The 26,554-nt window shown below is 30.4% G+C and overlaps 1 protein-coding gene across 2 annotated transcripts in view; it reads right to left on the bottom strand.

Annotated features, from left to right (window-relative positions):
* The window catches only part of LOC148280791 (protein spaetzle-like), a 46,385-nt gene extending 26,641 nt beyond the window's left edge, over positions 1-19,744 (bottom strand). For both annotated transcript variants that reach the window (XM_088227785.1, XM_088227787.1), the window contains exon 1: positions 19,523-19,744. In XM_088227785.1, coding sequence (XP_088083911.1) covers positions 19,523-19,558 — 36 coding nt within the window. In that variant the 5' untranslated portion in view covers positions 19,559-19,744. The remainder of the gene's footprint in view (positions 1-19,522) is intronic.
* Positions 19,745-26,554: the final 6,810 nt, after the last annotated feature.

Genomic DNA, 26,554 nt, shown 5'->3' with positions numbered 1-26,554 from the left:
ATTAAAAAATTCTTGATAAATCCTCCTGGTCCAAGACGAAGAAAAAAGTTTTAAAATATTTTTAGGCATTGCCTAGTATGCAGGAGAAATAATTCAATCATATTAATCTCATCCACATTAATAAAGGTTTCAGCTCTTAAACTTCACTTACATCAAAAGATGGAAGAATTAAAGTAATATAGATGTTCAAATACAGGCAGAATGGTGAATGTTACACAGTGTGTAAAGTGGCCACTCAAACCATCCAATGACAGGTCATAAGTCCTGTAGATGCCTAGACCTCTATATTCAGTTCTCTGTTTTCCAGCTCCCTAGAGGGGTTGAATCCAGTTCTTGTCGACAAAAATTTGGAAAAACTCAAAACATTGTTGAGAGAATGATGAAATACAATAATATACCTGATCAATTTGGAAATTTTTGAACATTTAATGTTTTAAGAACGAGGTCTTCAATTTACTTAAGTTAAGTCTATAAAAAAACACATTGAGTTATTCTGCCGTCGGATAATAATATTTTATTTAACATGTTATATTTTATTTTCAGTATTTATAAAATAAATTGAAATGGAAAAGGGAAAATAGCAATTAAAAACCGGCCATCGTGCATTATACCGTTGCGTGATGGTCAGTCATGTTCTGTTCTTAGTTCTGAGTTCTGACGCCGTTTTGCAATAGTCTCCTGCCATTTAAGTCAAACCAAATACTTAACTAAACAAATAACAACAGTTTGTTTGCATTGGAGAAACCATGCAATTAATGACTTATCGATTAATTGAGTGGCTTAGCAAATAATTAAATTTCAACTTGAACTTAAAACACCATTTTCACTCGTATATTTTAGTCGTATTTATTTTAATCTATAATATATGCAAAGAAAAATAAAGTCCGACAAATAGATTTATCTTAAATTTACTTAATGAAAAAACATTAAAATATCCTATGACATTCTCACGTGAGAAAAATATTCAATTTAGCATTATTATTGGATAATATCGCACCTTTAGGACGAAAACAACTCAACTCAAAAAACAACTTTTTGGAAAACTGCAAAAGACGAAAGTAAATTGTGACACGTTCGTAGTCTTTCGTCGATTGTTTAGTATTTTTAAAAAGTAAACACCAAATTTTGAGTCAAAAATTATACCGAAGGCATTCAGCTATGAATCTTTGTAACAAAAGCGTCATAAAATAAATCATTATCAGTTTAAACAAGACATTTATTAAATGAGTCATTATTAGATTGGAAAAAAACAAACAAAAAAATCTGTACCTTAGAGGCAGACGGATGCAAATCCAAACGTCAAATGTTCAACAAAAGCCTAAAGAATCTACTTTCTTGAAGAGATTTCTCATGGTTTACAGCATTAATTTGTATTTTCAGTATCTTAATACATTGGTTTTTTCATTCTATAACTTTAATTTCTTCAAAATCAATGGATGTGATCGTAAACTGGATACGAAAATAGAAAATTTCGTTTCATCAAATTCTGGATTTGCATCCGTCTGCCTCTGAGGTACAGAAATACACTTTGATAAATAAGACACTGACATATTTTTTTAAAGCTCACATCAGGTCACCAAACACATGTTTTCATTTATTCACGAAATGACATAAACTTAAATAAGTCACTAAGATTATCGGTGAGTCGGATCAAAACATTCGCAAAGCTACATTTGACGTTTAAATATTTAAAAAATAAAGTAAAGTTGCCATTTGTTTTGGAATTGATGATTTGAGTCAACCGGCTTTTGGTCACTATATGTTTGTCTGCGTTGCGTCTTTTACACAGCAATATAAACACAACGCTAATAGCTTCGCTTCCGTACTGACACGGAACCTAAATTCTCTGAGTAACAAAGAGACTAATGTAACGGTTTTGTCCTATTCCCACCCGAATGTTGCATGTTTTTTTAAATGCAGAAACCTGGATAATTTTCATTGAAGTCGTTTGATCATCTAAACTCATTTTAAGGTTTTTTTAAGTTAAGTCGTATTAGATCTAAAGATGCGATATTATATAATCGCCAATGAGGAAGTTCAGTGGGTTTTCTAGGTTTTTTTTTGTTAATTAAAGCCAAATTTGATTTTTTATTTATTTATGTGTCGTATTATCAGAACTATGATTTTTTAAAGTTGGATTAAGGATCTGAGGTGCAAATTATATGATGAGCTAGAGAGGGCCGAACAGAAGAGACCGAAGAGACAAAGGAGATGCAGAAGTTTCGTACAAACCAATCCATTTTAGAGGGTTGAAAGCAGATGGTGAGATAAGTATTATATGAGGGTATTGGAAGCAAACTTAGAAATCTCCATTGAAGAAGTTACTGCGATAGGTATTTGCGAAAACGTTGAAAAAATAATTAAGACTTCTAATAATGCTTCACCAACTCAATGGAGAATGCTGAAAGTTTGCTGTGTCAAGTATAACTGAAATCTGCAAGATTTAGAGACGGTTTTAAATTACGCTATTATTTATTATTATTTAGGTAGGTAGGTGTATGGTTTATTTTGGCATCAATAACTAATTTTCCATTTTTATTGGAGATTTATAGGTTTGCTTCTAATAATCTCATATAACTGATAGTAAATGGGGACTCTCAGTATAAAAATCACTCAAAAAGTAGTAAATCGATTGATTTAACCAAAATAAATTATAACTAGTCACATAAAAAACAGCATAGGAAATAATGAAATATAAAATATAAATCTCGAGACGAGCTAAGAAAGGTTGATAAATGAAGAAGTTCAGTCCTATGGGAAATTGAATATTTTCTTACACGCGGTAAAAATATGAGCATACGGTAAAGTTTCTCGAAAATGTATGAAAAAAATAAAAATAAACTATTTTAAACGACGTCACAACTACTTGTGAATTAACTAATCAATTACAGCGCTTACACGATATATGTGTTATGATAGATTTCCGGTTTCCGGGAGCTATTTTTTTCCATTTTTAGTAGGTATAATATATATAGATAGCTACGAGGCTCTACGATAACCTACCAACAACAGGTGACTTGAAAATTTGACAAAATCAATTTTTGTAAAAGTATTTTAAGTTCCTTTTATATCCCTAAATTTTCAACCCTCGTTCAAATTCAAATAACGAGTAAGTTCTAGTTCTTTTTCATTTTGACTCGCAGATAAATTACCGCGTTGTTTTCAATATAAAATTTAAACAATTTTTTTTTATATGTAGTTGCATTATACTTTTACCTTGCTTGTAATGTACAAGGTTAATATATACTTCAAAGCGATAGTTATTTATTTGTTTACTTAAAAATATTTACTTAAATGAAAAACTTTATTTCGTTATTTTATGTAAGGATCGGTAAGATGTTTCGGCTGTGACCTGTTTCAAGAGGAAACCCCAGAAAACTATCAAGTAGATACTAACCTAAATTGTATTATTTTCTAATACACATTTGGTTTATCAATGCAGTGCTCTATGCACCACTGGGTGAGGAAGGGATATGGTGATGATAATAAAATGATAAAATATTCGACATGTGAAGGCTTAATTATTTGATATTTTAACACTAGTCAAAAAATACAAAACACTAATAAAACGTGACATCGCATAAATTAAAATACATATGAAGTAAATGGACTCGCTGTATATTAAATTATTATTTGGGTGAATGGGTACATATTTTATTTCAAGTCTTTTATTTTGACTTCCGATCTGGTAAAACATGGGAAAAATTAATAACAATACATAATATTTTTTTTGGTAAAATAATGACATGACATACAATATTGAGTTTTATGAATTGGAAATTCATGCTAGACGTTATTTAAATATGCAGGAATCCGGAAAATTGTATTGACCACTAAATTAAAGCAATGTTTTGAAAGAAAACGCAAAATTTTAGAGTTCACATTTTTGTTTCTTTAGAATTGGAATCACATAAAAAACTTTCTTAAACATGTCCAGCATATTTAATTGCTTTGGCAAGGAAACGATTCATTATTATAACATCTTCTTGATTTTTTTATTTCCTAATAGCGATCCAGATATTTGGCAATCCGGATGCCTGGAGTTTATAAAAACGAAGTTCTGGTGTATTATAATGCGTTATTAAAAATATTTTTAGGTGTGGCCTAGTATGTAGGTGAAATGATTTATTTACAAAAAAAACAAACCATCACGCCGCTTCACGGATATCAAGGGTAGAAAGAGAGGATAGAACGCCATATTATCATGTATTTGCATACAGATCTCGTTTCCCCTGTATTTATACATCTAATGCACCTGCGATTTTCTGACTTTTTACGTGTCCATCTTCAATTATTCGTTGGATTTGGTCACGCCATGTCTTTCTCGGTTCTCCTCGATTTACTTACATGTACAAACCAACGCAAAACCCTTTTCTTGCTTGTCTTAGACTTACATAATATACGTAACTCGAAATTTATCTCTTTAAGAGGAATTCTGGGATAATATTTGTGATAATATTTGCGATGATATACTCATGTGTCTGTGTCAACCAATTGCTCGTCCCGACTGAACACGGAACTTTTAGTCCCATGGAGTTGGGACTTATGTCTCAAATAATGCGTAATCAACGACCTATAAGTAAATAAATAATAGAAAAATAAATGCGAACTTACTTTTCTTTATACTTTTATTTTATTTTTAAGTTATTTAACAAAGACACACCCTAGAAAAAAATGCAATTTGAAGGTATTTGTCGATACAATTTCACATGCATATTATATATCTTCAATGATAGAATTACACAAAATAGAAAGAATTACACATGTTGATTTTTTTATGCAATAAATAAAAAAAAACTGTTTATGTGAACTAATTAATTAAGAGATTATTTGCACAAGTTGGGAGATTATCATGAATAATGACAATTTTTTTAATTCGGCAGTATATATTATGTTCCCTACACATGCGGGCAATAGGTGTGTGGTATGTAGATTATTTGAAAACAATGGCAGTTTTCAGTGTGTTCTCAATCGCGCATTTATTCGTATTTTTTTAAGGAGATTAGTATCTATTTTATGGTCTAATGTACTATAATTTTATTTTGAAAAGAACGCGGCGTTTTGTCAGAGAATCAAAATGAAAAATAATTAGAAGTTGCTAGTAATTTGAATATGAACGTGGGTTAGAAATTGGGGAAAAAAAGGTACTTTAAGATTGTTTTTTTTTTTTTATTACAAATAGTTACAAATGTAGTCCAGTATTTTCTCAATGGTTTATGGCACTAGAGCAACGACTTTTTACACACTATAGATAATTACAATTGGCGTGTCTTTTTTGTTTTTCTTTGTTGAAAAATTGTTTCTTATAGCTAGAACTATCCAAAAACCCAAAAAAGCGCGCAGTTTTTCTGCCATCCTCGAAAGAAGGGTACACAAATATGTTAAATAATTGTATTTATTAAAATAAATATTCTTAACAGGGCTTATGACGTACCATTGACTGGTTTAAGTGGCCGATTTACACGCTATGTAACATTCACCATTCTGCCTGTGTTTAAACATCCACATTTCCTCAACTCTTTCATCGGTTGACTTTTGTAAAGGTTCCAGCTATTTTACTTCAAAAAACTTGACAGATGGAAGAATCGAAGAATGTTCAAACGTAGACAGAATGGTGAATGTAACACAATATTTTAAGTGCCTACTTAAACCAGCTAATAACAGGTCATAAGATTTCCATATTCTCTTTTATTTAATCTGTAAATATTACGATACAATAAAGCATAAAAATAAAGGAATTTAACGATTAAAATGCTGACGTATTTAAACCAATTGCGGATGTGATTACTTTAATATTATGATGTAAACTCAATCACATTAAATACTTTTTTGTAAACATAAAATGACGTAAGCTGTTGTATAATTAGTTTCCGAATTGTCTTGTTATATTGTAAGAAGCAAGGCTGAAAGCATAACTTCGCATCGTAGTTTGACGATGTTCGTTATACCAATAAGAGAGGCAGGTTTAAAAATGCATAAAATTGTTTTAAAAAATGAGGAAGTTTAACGACGTCACTAGTTCTTAGAAATCAAACAATGACAGAGTGTTTAGATATATGTCAGGATACCGGGAAGCCAACCCACCAACCAGGACAACTTACCGCGCAGAAGTTGAGACGTCACAGGCGGAGTAATTTTAAAATCACATAAAAAAAATCATAGCGGTGAAATATAAAATTATATATTAAAATATTTCCAAAAAATTTTCGCTCAGTTTGATAGATAATTTACAAAAGCTCTTATTTTTATCGCGTGGAAGAAAAAAAATTACATCAATTGGCCGTAGAACTGAACTTCCTAATTAAGGTATTTTTATTTACTCATAATAACGGCTAGTGGTCTCGTGGGTAGTGTCGCGAACTCCGGATCGAGAGGTTCGAGGTTCGAGTCCCAAAACGTATTTGCCATTTTCTAACACGGTGTTTTACGACAAAATGAAATGGTTCCAAAATGTATATATTTAAGTAATTTATAATGGCAAAAAATCTTCCCGTGTCCGAGCGGAATAATGAATATAATTTTGTGTGTGTGTAAATAATAAATACAGTAATAATTGCAAGAGCCATTTTAAAGGTGCGCTAAGATGGTAGGTATGTTTAAAAAAATTAGAAGGCTCTAGAAAAATTTTCATTCTGAAAATGGGCAGAGGGCGGAATTAGTTTGAGAACCTATACTCTTGTGTTCTGTAGATATTTAAACTTCTGAGAACAATCCGCATAGTAAAATTTTAAGTAAATCTTTTTTTTTCAAAAACTTTTTTTTATAATTTTTTTTTTTTATCATAATTTGAAAATGTAGACAATTCTTCTTTTTTTTTCATTTCAGCCCATTCCCTGGTTTTTTTATTGAACATTTTTATAGAAACATTATTTTAAAGAATTATTTAATTCCCGCCAAACTGCAAAAACAGTTTTTTACGGGGATTTCTCTTTTTAAATGTTTGTCTCGTATGGTATCGCTACATTCGTCAAATACGGTTAAATACTATTTTTTTGAATGCCATTTAAAACCGTATTTATTATGGTGATAGTAAATTTTAAAGAACAAGATATACGCTTAATTGATAACATCTTAAAAAAAGCATCTATTATACAAACTTTTAAAGAAAAAAACCTACTTATCAAAAAAAAATCGAAACTCTAGATTTCCAAATAATTTTACTTTACTCAGATGCAATACAACAGTAGTTTAAAATCGTTTTTCATATTAATTATTTATTTATTTATGCTTTTACATTGTTTGTATTCTTTTTAATACAAAATAATGTTCCCTCACTGGGGTGTCTCGTGGCGACTTAAATGTAAAACATGCCTTAAATTAGTTATTTAACAAAGTTAACAAAATAATAACAATAAAAAAACGTAATCAATCTAATAAACCTGACTATCATTAACAAAATAAACAATTTTAACTAAAATAATCATAAAAAACATAACTAATTTTTATAGACCAATAGACCAAATTTCATAAACAGTACACACACTTTACCTATTTGTCTTGATCCACTCATCGATCCGTATGCAACCCACCTCCACTATCCATTTCTTAATAGCAACTTTATATTGTGAGAACTTACTAATTGTCCGTATGGATACTAGAAGTAGATTGTACACTTTAACCGAGTAGTAGGCCAATCCTCTTTGACTGAAGGTTGTATTCATTTTTTATTTTTTTTGCAGCATCAGGGTGGAGTATCTAGTAACTCTTGTATTTGTAACGGAAGGTAGAGAATAATGCTTATGTGCGTATAGTAACAGAGCTTTTACTTAAAGTTGTTTTATAAATTTTACATTAAGATTTTTTAATATACCGAGGGAACTAGTTCTGATTGGGACTCTTAAGATAATTTTTATTAAAGCTTTTTGTACAGTTATTATTTGTTTGATCAGTGTTTCATTTGCACATCCCCATCCAATTATTTCATATTTCAAAACCGATTGAGTTATTGCGTAATATATTTTTACAAGTTCCTTTAGGCTGATTATATTTCTTATAGTTTTAAATAAGTAAATTTGCTTTTTCAATTTATTTTTAATATGATCAATTTGATTAGTCCATCTTAAATTCTCATCTTTATAAATTCCCAAATATTTCATTGAATCTACTCTGTGTTATAATTATAGCTGTGAATAGTTAAGGAAAGATTTGAATTATATATATATTTGTTATTAACTTTAAATGTTATGTATTTTGTTTTCGAGTGATTAAGTGTTAGATAATTTGAGTCTAGCCATTTTTTACTAAGTTAAAGTCATTTTCAGCCTTTCCAAATACAATATCTTCCTTGAGATGGTAGCACAGTATCATCAGCGAAACTAATTATAGTCTTTTATAAATAAATAACAAAGGTCTTTTTTATAGATAAGAAACAAAATTGGTCCAAGTATGCTTCCTTGAGGGACGCCAAATGAAATTTCGTCGCGAGATTAATTATTAATCTTTTTTATTTGCTTTCTGTTTTCCTGTAACTTTGGAACAGTTCCAATTCCTTATTAATGATTCCTATATTCCTAAGTTTTTCAAAAAGTATATCGTGTTTAATAGTATCGAAAGCCTTGCATAAATCGAGGAAAATACCAATCAATATGTTGGAAAAATCTTTAATGATCTTCAAAATCAAAAGCAAACGTTAAAACATTTTAATCTAAATTAAAAAAAACACAAGAGTATCCTAAACTCCATACAGTATAAAATTGTGTTTCTTTTTTAATATAATCTAATTTAAAGGAATCTGTTTTAAATAGTTAAAATGAAAAGTAAATAAAATATAATACATATATAATATATATATATACTCGTATGTTTATATATAAATGCGTAAAAATAAAAATAAGTGTAAAACGAACTCCCTCACTAGACATGAGTTTTTACTCTACTGAGGAGCTAGAAATGTTATTATTAATTATGTGTGTACACACCATTTGTAATAATAAATCAAAAATAAAAAAAAGATTTTTTAAAGTACATTGATGTAATGGTACACACAAGAAAAAAACTTAAGTTTGACAAAATAAATAGTAAATAGTTTATTAATTTATATCCCAATTTAATTTTTATACAAGGATACACGGTAATGTGCGGAAGGCATCCTCCAGGTAAAAATAATTCTGGTAAAAAAATGACAAATTTGAGAAAATACTATGCTATTAGGGCCGTTTTTTACTTCGCTAAAAACACAGAAAAGCTTGCTAACTACGGTCACACGTACAAAATAAAAACAGTGATTACATAGGCTGATAGTAATCTCATCGTATCATGGTTTCTCCAAACTAAAAGCATCATGAGTCAAGCCTCAAGCCACGTGCTTTTTATAAAAGTAAGAAATACAAATCGTAGCACAGTCCATTAAATATCTGGAGTGGGATTTCCCATCATAATGAATGGACAAGTAATCGAACGATTGCACAACTTACCTAATATTTTTTTATGGACATAACATTATTTCTCGATCGAATATTTCCCAATCATTCACGGTACATTTGTATTGAGATTATTTCAAATCAAAACAATTCTAGGTATTCAAGTTTAATTTATTGAATTATTTACGCTCGAAAAACATTTACGGGAAAACGTTAAGATTTTTTAGTAAAAAAATACGTGCCTAGTAAAAAAGATGACAAATAATTTAAGTATGAAGTAAACCAAACAATGATTATCAATAATAATAATAAAATCGAAATAATAAGTATTGATTATTGCTGGAGACCATGGATGGCCAAGGCGTCGACCGCGTATCATTCTGGTCGCCCGCCTGTGTGATGCGTCGAAACAAGAATCAATTCAACAATGTTTTGAGTATGTCCAAATGCTTGCAGACTGGCTGGATTTCTTCCCTAGATGAATCTCACCCGCATGATGAAGGTTTGAGCTCTTTTACTTCACAAAAGTCAACCGATGGAAGAGTTGAGGAAATGGGGATATTTAAACATCGGCAGAATGGTGAATGCTACATAGCGTGTAAAGTAGCTATAAAAAAATCTATACGCTTTACATATATAATATATGTAAAGCAAAATACAAAAATTATATGTATTTTGCTTGCGTTATTAAAACTTAAATAAAAGAACATCTAGTTTTATTTACATACTATTTTTTATGTGAGTGTGAAGTCGTCATTAATTTATTGCTGTTAATAAAATACCTTTATATCGAATTGATGTTAGAATTGTCATTGTTTATTTTTAAATTAAGCAGATTCTTTGGCTTAAACCCTCTCAGTGCTAGCGTCATTCCTGAGATACACGAAGAAAAATAATAATATCTCGTTATTTTAATCTGCCATTTTTTACATGCATCTAGCCAATGATATATTATTCACAAAACAATATAATTTAACAGGTAGCCCACGCTTGTTCTGACGCTTGTGTTTTATAACGATTGTTTTCTCAATTATTTTAAAATTTAAAAAAACTCACAATCATTTATTTTATTTTATATTTGTATAATTTTAAAATTTCTATTATATTTTTATTTATTTTACGTATTTTTTACCCTTTTTTTAAAAAAAAATGTAAAACAGTAATATATGCCTTTTGTACTATGTACCTTTATTACACACCTCCTGAGCCCCAACGTCATTCCTGTAGTACATGTTTTTTTTTTTTGTAAACTATGCAAGCTTAAAAAAAATAGATTTTATAAATGCAAAAAAAATTTTTTTACTCTAGTACTCAGGGGTTCAAGTATTACTTTTAGTGACCTTTGCTAAAATTTTAAAAACAGGTCGCCCGTAGCATTTAAAACCTTTCCCAGTAAAATAAAGACATAACTAAAACTAACTGATTTGAGGTTGGTACACAAAATAAATCATTCAAAAGACTCATATTATGCTAAAAGATAACATAATACGCATTTTGTATTTTTATTTTATTTATCTTTTTTTCCTGATAATATGCTCACTTGGTTATTAATTTTACTCACACATTTCTTTTTTTCTTAACGTAACACTTTATTTACTTCGTTTGCTTTACATAATTTATTTTATTAGCTTACACCTTTGCATATTTCGTTTATTTTATTATTGTTTTTTCTGGTTTACCTTAATCATTTAGTTTTTTAATTATTATAACTTTTTTATTATATCTTTCTAATTTCACATATTTTGTCTGTATATTTTGTGTTTATTATTAAGTATGTTTGCATATATTTTTTTCTCTTTTGTAAATGCCCCTTGGGCGTTTATGAACAAAGAAATAAATAAATAATGAGGAAGTTCACTGGGTTTTTTTATTTGTTTATAAACTATTAAATTAAGCCAAAAATATATTTTTAAAATCTTTTATCTATCATTTTATCAGCGCTATGATTTTTCAAAGTTTTGTATTTCTGAAATTACTCCGCGTGTGACGCCTTAAGTTCTCTTCCGCTTCTTCTCAGTCAGTTCTGTAGATTGATACGTTGACGGTAAGTAAAACGGAAACCGTCCACAACTCTCTTATCATTTGTTGATTCATATGAACTAGTGACGTCGGTCAAAGTAGTTCGTTTTTATTAAAGTATTTCAAATAAAAATTAAACGTTGGTTATATTAAACCTGATTTGGAATCCTTCGTGCAAACATGCATACTCTTTTATAATTATTATAAATCATCATCATGAAAAAATTAAGTAAAATTTAATTCAACGCCTTGGATTACCTTTTTGTAATAAAAAAATGCATTGGTACGAGTACTTATTCCTTGGATCAAAACATCCTTGACTTACTAATGATAAATAAAACCATTAAATATTATGTCAGTTCTAGATCAAGTTTTTGCATTATGTCACTTCTGAGTAATATGGAGTTGAACTTTATTTAAAAATAAATGCATAATATATGTGTAATTAATTTTTCGCTAATCGCACGTGGCAGCACGAAATTGGGCTTAGTCAAAATTTCATTATCAAGCACTAATACGTTGAAAAACAAAAAATAACTCGATTCCTCTGTTCCAGGTAGAGGGGCCGGCGACGGCAAAATCACGATCTCTGAACCTTATGTTTTAGCAGCGCCGAATTTTGACAAGTTTTCATCTGCCTGAATCAACTGCCGACATGTATTTTGCCTAGTACAAAGATCCAAATAATAACTTGAAGCCATTCCATTATGGGATTTGAATACTGTCCATCTGTCTGAATATACATGCATTGTAAAATGTCTTATAGTAAAATCAAACCTTTTATTCGACTATTAATGAATAATGAATACCAGTTAACATAAAGCTACTTTAATTGCCACAACGCCCATAATTACATAATAAAAATTGCAAGCATAAATAATAAAATCAATTAGCTTTGAACCTGGTAGATTTATTACAAAAGTAATAAAATATTAAATTGTGATTCCTCGTGGCGTGGTATCTTATGTTCAACAATGCATAGCTGCGTTATTATCTATCGTATTTTAGTTTAATAGTTTCTGCCATCATAGTGGTTTTTAAATGATAATGTCGACGGCATAAACGGTTTTAAACATAAGTTTCCAGATGAACAGATTGGCTAAAACGATTTATTTAGATATAATGGTGAATTTTACACAGTGTGTTAAGTAGTCACGTTATAATATAGGTCATAAGTCCTGTAAATGCCTAGACTTCCATATTCCCTTCACAAAAATGTTTTTTTTATTTTTAAAAAAAATAAAATATTTGCCTTCTTATGATTTACCCAAATATTTCATTTTGAGGGCCATTTTCAACGAGTTGTAAATAACTCACTATTAGAAAATGGAATCAAGTTGGAGTAGAGTGGGATTCGAACCACAGACCTTTGGTCCGTGAGTCCGAGACACTAGCCACAGGACCACAACCCGATCAAAATTCTCTCTGTTCCAACAAATTGAAATCTGTATTAACGTGATTTGTCAGTGCCTGTTGGTCAACCAAGTAAACGTACCGGTAGCTCAATCACTAAACTATCGACGTGCTAATAAGCGACGTGATTACAATTTCTCACCATGGTTGTTTGTTGTATTCGCGATCACAATGGAACATCCGTGACACCTAATATTAATTTTTCAAATTTTTACGTTTCGTGACGTATAATCCTGCTGCGCAATCACATATTTGAATTTCACCGGTGTAAATATGGAAACTATTCCAAAACTGCCATTTTTATTTATTATTTATCATGCTATTTATTGCATTAAGCTGGCAGTTGGCCAGCCAAATGTCAAGAAGAACAGTCGCCATCGTGATTGTAATTGAATTATCGTTTTTTGTATGAGATACTCCTTACTATTTTGCAAATGCAATAAATTGTATTATTATTTATAGTAAACGCAGATTTTTTGCTAGTGAACTATATTTATTAACGAGGAAAATAAAAAACAAACTGACACGAGCGTTGACTTAGAGATTACACACGCGTTGACTTATGATTGCAATAACTTAAGCATGTTCATTTTTGTTTATTGTGATCGCTCAAATGCTTAGCATATTTTAAGCACGTCGATAGTTATTTGTGATTGAGCTACAGTTTCATTTGTATTGATAGGAAAACTAGAATATATTATTTGAGAATGTTCCGTCACGAACACATAAGCAAAGGTTGAGTAAAAATTTGAATGGACTGTCCATACGAATATAACAAAAGTAGCAGTATTTATTTTGATCACATTTTTTGCTTCGAAATTTTTAACAAAACGGATAATACATTTCCTTAGTAGATTTTTTACAATGGACATATTAATTCAATATTTTGCCTATATTTACATAATTTCCTTCAGACAGTAAAGTTGACAAACTTCGAAGAAATTAACATTAAATTTAAATTAAAGAGCTTAAACAAAGATGTCGTACGCGGAAGGTCGAGTAACCTTTCTTTGAATTCATTAGCACGTAATTACACCGGAAGAATTTGGATACAAAACTATGTGTAGGTTGGGAAAAAGAATTTTGTTTGGATATAAAAATACATGGCGGCTAAAAATTGTAGTGTTTTTATTTTTAAAAATTATTTATTGTTTTGCATTTTTCAAACAAAAGTGTAACATTTATGATAACTATCACCGTCCGTGCGCTTTGTAGCTGTACTATTGAACGTAGTTATGCAGAAAGCAGCCGGTCCACAATTTTCAAAATATGAGATATTAATGTTATTGCGTGCAGTGTTCTGCTAAAATCAGTCAGACCGCTTTCATACAAAAAAATGTATTAATCACGTTCTGAAAATGGTTTCGATTACGAAAACGGCATTTTTCAATTTGCAAAAAACACTAACAGCACTAAAAAAGTCTTTCGGTTCTTTAAAAACCATTAAAACTAATCAAGTACATAATTAAATTCTTGTTTGTAATAAATAAAAAAATAATGTTTTCTTTGTTTATCATTTGTTAAAGTCAAAAACATTCTAACTGTTGTGTAGACTTGATTATTCAGTCTTTTCACAAAAGAGCTATTATCTCAGTTTCACTTTTCTATAGCTGGCTGCTTTCTGCATAACTACGTTCTATTGGTAATCAAGATTCCATACGTTAATTTGTTTTTTTTTAAAATGTAAATGGGGGTATAGATTTCCAACCGTCCATGTGCTTAGTAACTACAAGACGTGTTGTACTCTCACTTTATATGTTTTATTCGCACCCATATAAGAGTGTTAGATGTGTGCGAATCCTAGCACCTTAAATCACTACCAAAACTCAAAACACGAAACTGATGAAGTTCAGTGCTACGGAAAATTGAATATAAAAAATCATTTCTTACGCGCGGAATAAAAATGGTGTTAAATTGTACGGCGCAAAAAAATAATTTGAACGGGGCCGACATCATTATTTTTTTTTTTTCTAATCAATCAATGGTACGGGGGTCGTTCGGATTACAAAGGCGTTTGGATTAGCCGGAATTCGGATTATCGGGGTCCTGCAGTATTAGCAATAAGATTTTTCTATTATAAATTAATAAGATTAATATTTTCCTAATAATTATTACAACGACATTATTAACTGTCTACCGGTTTCAGAAGACAGCAAAGAAATCTAATTTTCTGTGTCAGTACGTCTTGCATTTTTCAAAAATAGTTCTTATAAGTATCAATGCATATGTTCCATATCAAATAGAACTTAATATTGTGTTTATACTGTATTTTATAACATTATGCACCTAGCTGCTTTAAACCTTTAACTGCATTTCTTTGATATGTTTGTATTTTATTTGTTTATTCTATTTGTGTATTTTATTTGTTTATTCTATTTGTGTATTTTATTTTTTAAATATCTAGCTTCTGTGGCTTATTTTTTTTATTTTATTATTGTAGTTTTTTGCCTAGTACCTTGCCTAGTATGTAGGTGAAATAATTCAATTAGATGAATCTCACACGCATAAATAAAGGTTTCAGCTCTTTAATTTCACAAACATCAACATCAGATGAAAGAATTGAAGGAATATAGATGTTTAAATATAGGCAGAATGGTGAATGTTACACAGTGTGTAAAGTGGCCACTTAAACCAGCCATTGACAGGTCATAAGCCATGTAGATGCCTAGACTTCTATATTACCTTCTCTTAAGTGTTCTTCATCTCTGTTGTAAGATGTTAATATAAACAGCTCCCCAGGGAGATGAATCCAGTCCTTGTCTACAAAAATTTGGACAAACTCAAAATATTGTTGTAAGATTATCAGTCTTACGTTTCGGGTACCAGTCCAGGGACCACGAAATATTCATATAAACCATGTCGGGAATCGAACCCGAGACCTCTTGCATGGTTGGCAAACGCGCTAACGACTGCACCACGAGTCCAAAAATCAGATTGTACACCATATTATTTTATTGTTTATGTACTGGCACCTAAAATGTGAATACGATTAAGTGCATTATTTTGAAAAATAAATATTTAAATTATTAATAATTATTTTTTGGTATAGAAAAATACAGCTGGAGTAGAAAAACAATCATTATTAAGAATACCGCTATACCGCACTCCTTCGCTTGCTTGATTTATCCTTAGTATTTAAGTAGAATATTTGTTCGTAAATTATTTATTTATATATACGCCCAATGAGAATTTTTAAGGACATAGAAAATGATTATAAAATAAGTAGAAAGATTCAATGGTATATAGTAGACTTTGTGGGAGTGGAAGCGGGAGAGGGGTGTTTATAATTGAATTTGATTCAGTGATCGTTTGAAAGAAGACCACTTGCTATCAAAGAAATTATGACTGGTATGTTTGTAATTTGGCTTATGTGATTTTTCTAATATATAAATAAATAAATAACAATAGTTATAATAAAAACTAACGGCTTTAGTCTCTAAAACGAATTTATTTCTGTAAAACACGTAAAAAAAAACAGCTTACGTAGTATTGCAGTATGGCTGACGATATCGTATTTAACTTGATGTGTACGTTACAGCACTATTTGTGGAACAAATAGTCCAATTCTTACACATAAATATGCTAATGAGGAACTTCAGCCCTACGGGAAATTGGATACAAAAAATGTTTTCTGACGTAGGGTAAAAATTAGAGCATTAAATTGTACAGCAAAGTTTCTTGAAAATGTACAGAAAAAATAATAAAAAATATTTTGATAAAAACGCACTACTTTAAATGACGTCACTGGTTCATGTGAATCAACCTATGATCTGAGAGCTATGGAAGATTTCCGGTCTGCTTGTCGCTTCTGGACCAATGAGAAGAACTGAATGAGAATAAGCGGAAATGAACCTCTGACGTTACACGCGGAGTTATTTCAGAAATACAAAACTTTGAAAAATCGTAGCGCCGATAATACGATATATAAAAATTAAAAAAAAAAAAAATTGACTAAGTTTAACAGTCTATTAACAATTAACTTTTTTTTTTAATACACTGAACTTCCTCATTATTACAATTTGATAATCTTTGCAGTGAAATCGTTTTGTTGACTTCATTAAAAAGATTGTAAAAACACATGAAACTTGCAAACGTAAAATAGATCTCGGTTCTTACGTATCCATAAGACTTAAATCAAATCAAATCAATTTTAAAAAGAACATTCAGTTAAAGCATAATAACGACTAATTATGTAGTATACGACTTTGTCCTTTTGTGTCTCCTAGAGTATTCAATGTTCTGGATGAACATATTAAGTTCTCCAAAACAAAAACCATCTCTTGGAAAAATGTTTAAAACTGGATTTTGTTTAGGAAGTTAATGAGGAAGTTAAGTGGTTTTTTATTATTTTATTTGTTAATAGACTCATTATGTAAACCTTTTTTTTTTTTAAGTATCTATCGTATTATTAGGGCTATGATTTGTAAGTGTTGTATTCCTGAAATTACTCCGCGTGCGACTTCTCAAGTTCTCTTTCGCATGTTCTCGGTCAGTTCTGCCGATTGATCCGTTGACGGTAAGTAAACCGGAAATCGTTCACAACTTATCATCAGTTGATTCATATGATCTAGTGACGTAGTTCGAAGTAGTTCGTTTTTATTAAAATATTTAAGATTTTTTTTTCTGTACATTTTCAAAACACTGCCGTACAATTGAATGCTCTAATTTTTACCGTGCGAAAGATAACATTTTTGTATCCAATTTCGCGTAGGGCTGAAGTTCTTTATTGCAGGAGACTGCTACGCGACATTGCGTTAATTTATTTACCATATAAATTTGTTGGAACGGAGAGGGAAAAAATTGAGAAAGGAATATGGAACTCTAGGCATTTACAGGGCTTATGAAATGTCATTGGCTGGTTAAAGTGGTCACTTTACACACTGTGTAATATTCACCATTCTGTCCATGTGAAAACATCTAAATTTAAATTTATTTCAACAGAGATGGAAAACATTTTTGAGAAGTGAATATGGAAGTCTAGGCATTTACAGGGCTTATGACCTGTCATTGGCTGGTTGAAGTGGCCACTTTACACACTGTGTAACATTCACCATTCTGCCCATGTTTGAACATCCACATTTCCTCAACTCTTCCATCTGTTTAAACCAGCCAATGACAAGTCATAAGCCCTGTTAATGTCTAGACTTCCATATTCCCTTCTCAAAAATGTTTTCCCTCTCTGTTGAAATAAATTCAAATATGAACAACTCCCTAGGGAGGAAATCCAGCCAGTCTGCAAGCGTTTGGACATAATCAAACATTGTTACTTCTAAATTTCCTCAACTCTTCCATCTATTGACTTTGCTGAAGTAAAAAAGCTAAAACCTTTATCATGTGGTTGAAATTCATCCGCGTAAACGAATTCACCTACTAGGCAACGCCTGAAAACTATTTTATAATGTTTGTACTTGTTGCGACCAATTTAGATCTAAATTACTCCCTAGGGAGGAAATCCAGCCAGTCTGCAAACATTTTGACTTACTGAAAACATTGTTATTTATTTTTATTCATAATTAAATATGGTGCGGTGCACACATGATTAAATCGTTGTTTATTTTTTCATTATATTTTATTTGGAAAACTAACAGTTGCATATGTTTATAATTAACATAAGTAAATTGTGCACGGGCTTAGAACCAATAATAAGTTTCCACAATTTGTAGGTACAAAGTAAGTAAACGATCGGGTTGTGGTCCCGTGGCTAGTGTCTCGGACTCGCGGATCGAAGGTCCGTGGTTCGAATCCCAATCTACCCCAACTTGATTCCCATTTTCTAATAGTGAGTTATTTACAACTCGTTGAAAATGGCCCTCAAAATTAAATATTTGCGTAAATTATAAGAACGCAAATATTTCCTTTAAATTAAAAAATAAAAAAAAACTATATATAGAGGGTATTTACAAAAGAAGTGCCTGTTTTTTTCCAGGTTAAGAGAACAAGATTGCGCAACAAAAAAAAACAACAAATGGGCCGATAATTCATAGCATCTTCACCGTACACTGCGCAAATATAACGAGCAGCTTTATTGCCTCGACTGAACGCGAACGGAAGGTGTCGAAAATGTTCAATTTCGTCTGCTTGACATTTTGAAGGCTTGTAATCAAAGATACGAGTAGATTTTTTTTCTCTTTCTAATGACTTACAACCTTTTTCTTTTTTAACATATTACAACAGAAATCTGTAGAGTATTTTAGAGAACAAAATATAGAACATTTTTGAGAACAAAATATAGAAGTTTAGGCATCTTGATCGTAGATTTCTATATTCCCTTTAGTTATGAACTAAATAAATCATAAATAAATAAATAACATTCACTAGGCATGTTATAATTACTTTTCGATTTCAGAAACGAAGTTAATAAACAAAACGTAATAATATTAATTCTAAACAAAATATAAATACGAATGAATTACAATAGAAAAATCGATTAGCCTATAATATGTTGCAATATAATTTTGATGGTTATTTTTATGCGATTGACACTTTGAAATATAATATAACAAATATAATGTGTACATCCAGTTTATAGAACATGTTTATTAATATACATAACATTAAATGTTTAACCTAAAAACACAGACATTTTGAAATGAAGATTTCACTACAAAAAAAATATGTTTAACCAAAGCGAACGGTTTAAACTTGTATTTTGAAATAAAAGAAGGGAAAAAAAAAACAAATAAACTTATCTGTACAATTTTTAAATAATTTAACGTAAAACGTCAACTTACCAAAACAACTGTTACTGGTACGATTCCGTTAAGCATTTTATATTTATAAATATATGTCTTTTATATGTCACTTTAAGTTCATTTAATAGATATTAAATATCTATTTAAATTCACAGCACTAAAATTCACTTAATAACAGTCAAAAATACTTTCTTCCGCTGAAATGTCAAAACAGGCGAAGCGACGAACGTGCTCTACCTTCGACAGACGAATAGCAACTGAAACTCATTTTATTAGTAATTTATATTTGATTAATTTTTCAAACTGGTTGTCGTCTCGGTGACAACAATTATTTATACAGTTATAGAGACACTTAATCAATGTGTATTGAAACTGTTACTGCGCGGAAAATCGCAAATTACTGATGCATTTACTTTTTTACATTGCATTTATTTTACTTACCCATTTATAGAAATAAACATGGACATTCTATATCAACAACAGCCATGATTTTTTTGCCGGGTATTAATATTTATATTGGTTATTTTGATAAAAATTCATTAAATGTCGCCAGCATTTGAATTATTTATTAAAAATAACTGTTAAAGTATTCAATTTTATTTTGACACGAATAAACTGATTAATAAACAAACAAACAAAAATCAAACCATCACGCTGTTTCCACGTAAGGGTAGGCAGAGAGGATAGAACGCTTTATCATGAACATGGGTACCTAGAAATCTGAAATCTATCACAACACATAATTTATTGACTTCTAAACACGTGTTCACCTGAACCTGTGACGTTTCGAAGTACCTAGTTTATTTTTATTAAAACATTTTTGTAAATTTTTTCACGCATTTTCAAAAAACTTTGCAGAACCTTGAAATGCTTTTATTTTTGCCACGTCTAAGAAAACCTTTTTTATTACAATTTCCTATTTTATTGATACTCTTCACTGTCCACCTTCAACCGGGTTAAAAATCTGTATTATCTTCGCAAATTTGACCACATAACCGAGTATCGCACACAACTACACTGGCTCAGTATCAGGCATAGAAGAAACATTCACATTCATCCCACTTCGCCTGTTTATCTGAGAGAGCTTATCCAACCTCTTTCACAACACGGACTATCTCTTCGTTCTAGTAACGAGAGAACCCGTTCAATACCCTGTCATCGCTCTAATTTTCTTGCCTCCTCTTTCACAGTAGTAGCCGCTCGATTGTGGAATAATCTACCCACTAATGTTAGAGACGCCCCTTCTTTATTTACATTTAAGTCAAGATTGAAATGTCACTATCTAAATATTTAAATTGTTCCTTTATCCTTCTTCTTTCCTTCCCATCTCCTCTCCTCTCTTCATAGTATAGTGTTATTTTTTTTATAAATATATTTATTTTTGTTAATCTTTGCTTTTAATTTTTGTATAAAATTGTAAGATTCAATATGTCCATGTATTTATAATTTTCTCAAACTGAACGGTTTGGGTAGGTAGGAAGAAATTGCCTTAAGGCAATATGCCCGCCCTTATATGTATATATATTGTATATGTATATAAAGTGTCAAATAAAATAAAAAATATTATGATATTTTGAGCATACAACGAAAACTGGACGAGTCAGAATTCTTGTTTCTTGGCAAATCAAGATTGAAGTTTTCAAATAGTCACAAACTCGTGTTTTTTTGCAAATTTAGTACATTTTCGATTTTTAGTTTTTTTGCTTTATAATGACGTCTTTGATTATGAAGTCTTTGATTATCTTTAATATTAAAAAAATAATACAATTTTTAAATAAACAGATAAAGTAAAATCAATGTATTGTGTTTTGATATTGTCAATATTTTCTGGAGCAGATCTTCGAAGACTAACTTGATCTATATACAATTGGAAAATATATTTTTTTAAACATTTTTATAGTACTAAGGGTCTATGAAATACTGCCGAGTTAAAAAAAAGTATCAACTTATTAGTAGCATAAAAAATATTTTTAAATTTATTATTGAATTCCCGCAAAAACGGTTACTGCATTGGCCACGCTCCTAATACGTCACGATTCATGTTTATTTTGAACTTTGTTTAAATCCATTAATTTTTTTATAAAAACATCGTCACGAATCTTGACGTCACAATTATCAGTGCCAAACATGTCGCGTTTTTCTAGGAACATATTTTTTAAGTTGTCATTCGCAAAACCGCAAAAAATTGTCTTAGCTACTTTTCGCTGAATGCTCACGACATATTATATTACCAACAGTTTTCTGTAAAACTGAAAGACATCGACGCGTTTGCACTTTCCCCGTCTTCCCTTCTTAAAATTCGAGATTTTGCATGGCGCCTATTTAACGAGCAAAACCGGAAGCAGGTAAATACGAATGTCAAGAGTCTGTCAAACGTGTATCCGCTCGCTCGTGTGGTTGAGCAGTACCTACCTGTATCCTGAATATTATTACTCTGTTTAGTAACAATAAAGAAGGATCATCATTTGCTAAACGCATTACCTAAACAGTTATAAATCATTTTAAATTGGAATTGTTAATTTTTAAATAGTACCTGTTTTTGTAAAATTTTAAATATTCCTCTTTAGTTACCTACCTGAACGCTCATCATTTAAATACCTTAGTCAAGCGAAATTCAATTCAATTAAAATACATCCGACATTTACAATGAGTATTTTGACAATAGATCACTTTTGCAGGTATTTTTAGGAAGCTTTTGTTGAATGTCAGAAAGTTAAAATATATTCTGTGGTCACAAATACGATTTTCGTATTAACCTGCTTTTGTTTTTTTGTATATATATTTTTGTAATTATTAGAAAAAAAACATAGTTAATCACATAGGCCCTTGGTTGCTTTTCTATGCCAGAGAGTGTTTTAAGTTCAATTATTTCCGCACTCGTCCGAACATAAGGCCGACTTTATATTTGATGCAGGAATGAAAGGAAAATTTAGTAATATTTAACCACTAATATAACGTAAACGTTTTTTTTTAAAAATATTTTTAATAAAAAACATTCCGTTATATTTGGGTTAATACTGTTTTTTTTTTCTAATGATAGGTATAAAAATCAAAAATACATTCATCCTAATCGAATAAACAGTACACTATAATCGGGTGGAGTAGTGCTTTCAAAATATATATTTTCCTAGCTAAAAAAATACAAATATTAATTATAAAAGTTATTTTAAAAAAAACGTTCATTTTTTCCGCTCTCCAATTATTCAAGAAATTTAGGGTTTTATATATAATCGTTTTTTAAAAACCATTGTTTAATTCCAATCCATAAAGACAATATAAATGGTAGTATTTTTTCGTCACAAAACGTAAGTACGCGACCTAGAACAACTGGTAACATCTTAATGTCAAAATAAAAAGCAACTACTCCACAACATCATTATACTGCAGAAGATTATTTTTCTTTAATGAAATGAACATATCATTTAAGATAGAAGGGAAAAGTTATAATCATGTATTTTTTTTTTTGAATAGCACTGATTGAAAACACCGTACACATATATGTTTTTGTAATTTATATGTTATTATAAAAATATTCACTAATTAAAAAAGAAAACATCAAATTATTGGAGGACGCCATTCCCCATTATGTACCCAAGAATTGTTTTTCTTTTACGTAATGGGAAACGTTATGATAAATATATGTATTAATTTCTTTTTTTTTTTTAAAGAAAAATAAATATTTGCGTTTTTATGATTTACCCAAATATATCATTTTTTGAGCCATTTTCAACGAGTTGTAAATAATTTACTATTAGAAAATGGGAATCAAGTTGGGGAAGCGTGGGATTCGAACCACAGACATTTGATACGTAAGTAAAAGACACTAGCCACAGGAACACAACCCGATTCTTATCAAAATTGAATTTAGTAGTAGTTTAAAATTATTTTTATCTGAATAAACTAAATAATTAAAAAATCTTAAACATGGTAACATAAATCCGAATAAAAACATTTTCTTGTTTTGCAATAGAGAGAGAAAAAATTTTTAGGAAAGGATTAGGGAAGTTTAAACAATTACAGAACTTTTTTTTTTACATTTTTTTTTGCACCACAACAGGCCAGAAGGCCTAATTACAGTGGTGAATTACATCACAGAGCACCCAGGCTTGAGAAAAATCACATTTTTATTTTTGTGTTCTCACCGGGAATCGAACCCGGAACCTTCCGTGCGTGAGTCAAGCGTCTTGACCACTACACCACGGAGGCCACCAGAACCAGAACCGTCAGTAACTGGTTTATCTCTTGTGTGGGTATAATGTAACATGAGCCTCCATAGAATACAAGACTCGATATATCTCTCTTATTTATTTATATGATGTATTTTTTTCATCTTTAAATAGTCTTTTTCACATCGGATTTGGAAATATTTATCCTTACAATGCGAAGATTCATTACACGAATGAAAGTAATGCCAATACCACAATAAATTTGTTGTGTTCCATAAAAAAGAGCACGAGAATAGAACTTATAACAAGGAAGACAGAGAAGCTGTTATGTGGCCGGTGTTTGTGTGAAAGAGACAAAAACAACAGAAGAAATTCGTTTAATCAGTCGGTTGTTGCCAGTAAGCGGCAGGCGTATTTATGATGTTTAATTTATTTCACCATAACACGTCAATTTATTTTTTTTCAATTATGGAATGGGAATTAAATAGCGGTATGACAATGTTTTTTTTTTATTTTTAATCTGAGCTTCACAATATTCTGTCTTTTGCTTGAGATAAGTTTGTGGGAGCGAATTTCGTTGCAGAGCCTTTTAAGAGTAAACTGGCAAATAAATTTAATATTTCTTGTCGACCTTTTAAGGATTTAAATCAGAAACTTCATGAATTAAAAGCAGACATATCTTTATTGAAATGCATTCATGGAAATGGTTGACAGCTAATATTTAAGTTCTTTTATGCCGATTATGGATCGTTAAATTAAAACTACATTTCTTTTGAAATGTAATTAGCAAAGGGCAATATTTACGAGTTTGAATAATACATACAAATAAACACTGTGCACTTGAAGTGCATTTTTAATGTGTTTTTAATGATTTGTTTTCACTAATTACTTTCTGTGAACCAAACTAACAATTATAAATTATATATATTGTTGTAAAAGAAGCGTTTCATTAATGACATATTTATTCATGTTATTCCACAAAGTTAATGCGGATTCAATCAATAATATAAAACAATAGGGTATTCTCACAAATGAGAACTGCATTGACATTATATAAAATATTTAGAGCTGGGCCGCGATAACAATGGGAAAATAAGGGCGTCATACTTTCACCATGACGGTACATTTGAAGATAAATTCTCCTGAGCGATTACGAAAATATACTACCGACCCCCTACCTTCAAGTTTTGAGTAGGTACATTGGTATGTACTGACCAGGGGCGAATCGTCCAACTAAGCGATTATGCACAGCTAACCATTGTATTTGACTTGCGATAACAATGTTTTATATTAATATATGTTATTAATTATAAATCACCACCGCCGTTAATATCTTCCTAAATAAAATAATCACAAAGTGCGCCAAGCTCGTTCTCACTGAACGATTAAACTAGCCGATTACCTCAGCTTATTCTTTCATACAAAAAAGCGTACTTTATTTTACACCTTTAACCCAGTCAGGTTTTTAGTACTAAAAAGCTTGCTGATTACAAATATTATTTAAAGATTCTCTATTTGGAAACTAGTATTTCGAACATTATTTCCGGAGTAGATTTTTTTTTATATAGGATACCGTTGGCATATTATTTATCACATAGTACATGTGGCGTTTTGAGTGGCCGTTTTTGGCATTATTCATTTTCAAAGAAATCGGCCAGTGTTGACATTTAAATCATAATGGAAATATCCGCTGTCATTGTGGTACATTATGTTTATCGCGTAGTTAATAATAATTATTATTGAGTTGATTTTCACGGAAGCACAAAAAAATACTGATTTATAATTATATTACTTATACGTAGGTACAAATTAATGAACATTTTTTGTAGATTACCTATAAAATTAATTACAGCTCGCTACTGGTACTGACGGGTTTAGTATCCCACGGTGCACATATTTACTCATAAAAAGTGTCAAAAGTTTTGTCCCACCGAATAGTTTTTGCCTCAATCAGATTTTTTTTTTTTTGTCGCCATTTTTTTTCTTTGAAGCCTATTACGATACCTATACGAGAGAGAAAAAAGTATAATATAAAGTTTAATAAAATTCTTACATAACTCTCAGTTTTGATTCCGAATGGCTAGATGCTACTCTATTAACACATAATACCATCTAGCTGTAAAAACATTGCCACTATAAAAAATAAAATTTGTCATTATATTTTTTTCACCTGTTTTACTATCTTCTAGGGAGTACGCATCGAGATGTCAAAAGAGCTGGCTTTGTAATTAGTCGGTAGATAAAAACAGACAAAAGTTAAGCGTACCGTCTTGGTAGTTGTCAAAATTTATACAAAAATCACGTTCAAGCAAGCATTGGATTTAATTTGGATTTATTTGAGTTTAGAATCGCTTTAAAGTGGCTACTTTTTATCACAGAAGCCTATTTAAAATGGGAAGTATTTTAACTAATAAAGAACGCGCCCACGCGGAGTAATTTTTCGGAGTCACTTATTTGCTGAATTCGATCATATGACGTCATAGATGACATGTTGGTAGGCATACTTAAGTAGATAGGGATAGTACAGAAGTTCAGCATACTGTCTCGATATGTACCGTTAAAGATATCCTTTGTAATTGTGCACCCTGGGCACGTATTACAATGAATTAACATTTACATTTATTAATTAAGAGTTAATACGTATCTTTAATTTTGTCTACAAATTAAAAATTAAGTTTTCTGTAGGAAAAATATTATATGCGTACAATTTTTTTATTTTTAAATGTTCAATAGGAAAGTTCGGTATTTTTCATTTATTTGTTAATAGACTATCAACTAAGCCAAAAAAATAATATTTTTTGAATCGTATTATCACTACGGTTGTCATTTTTTAATTACTGAGGGCGTGATGTCACTAGTTCTCTTCAGTGAGTTGTCCTGATTGGTAAGTCGGCATCCCGGAAAC

This window comes from Micrasema longulum, unplaced genomic scaffold, assembly GCF_059751315.1.
Source record: "Micrasema longulum isolate JH-2025_06_02 unplaced genomic scaffold, ASM5975131v1 h1tg000540l, whole genome shotgun sequence".
Taxonomy (NCBI): domain Eukaryota; kingdom Metazoa; phylum Arthropoda; class Insecta; order Trichoptera; family Brachycentridae; genus Micrasema; species Micrasema longulum.
The sequence above is the reverse complement of the archived record's forward strand: the minus strand, read 5'-3'. Positions and strand labels throughout refer to the sequence as shown.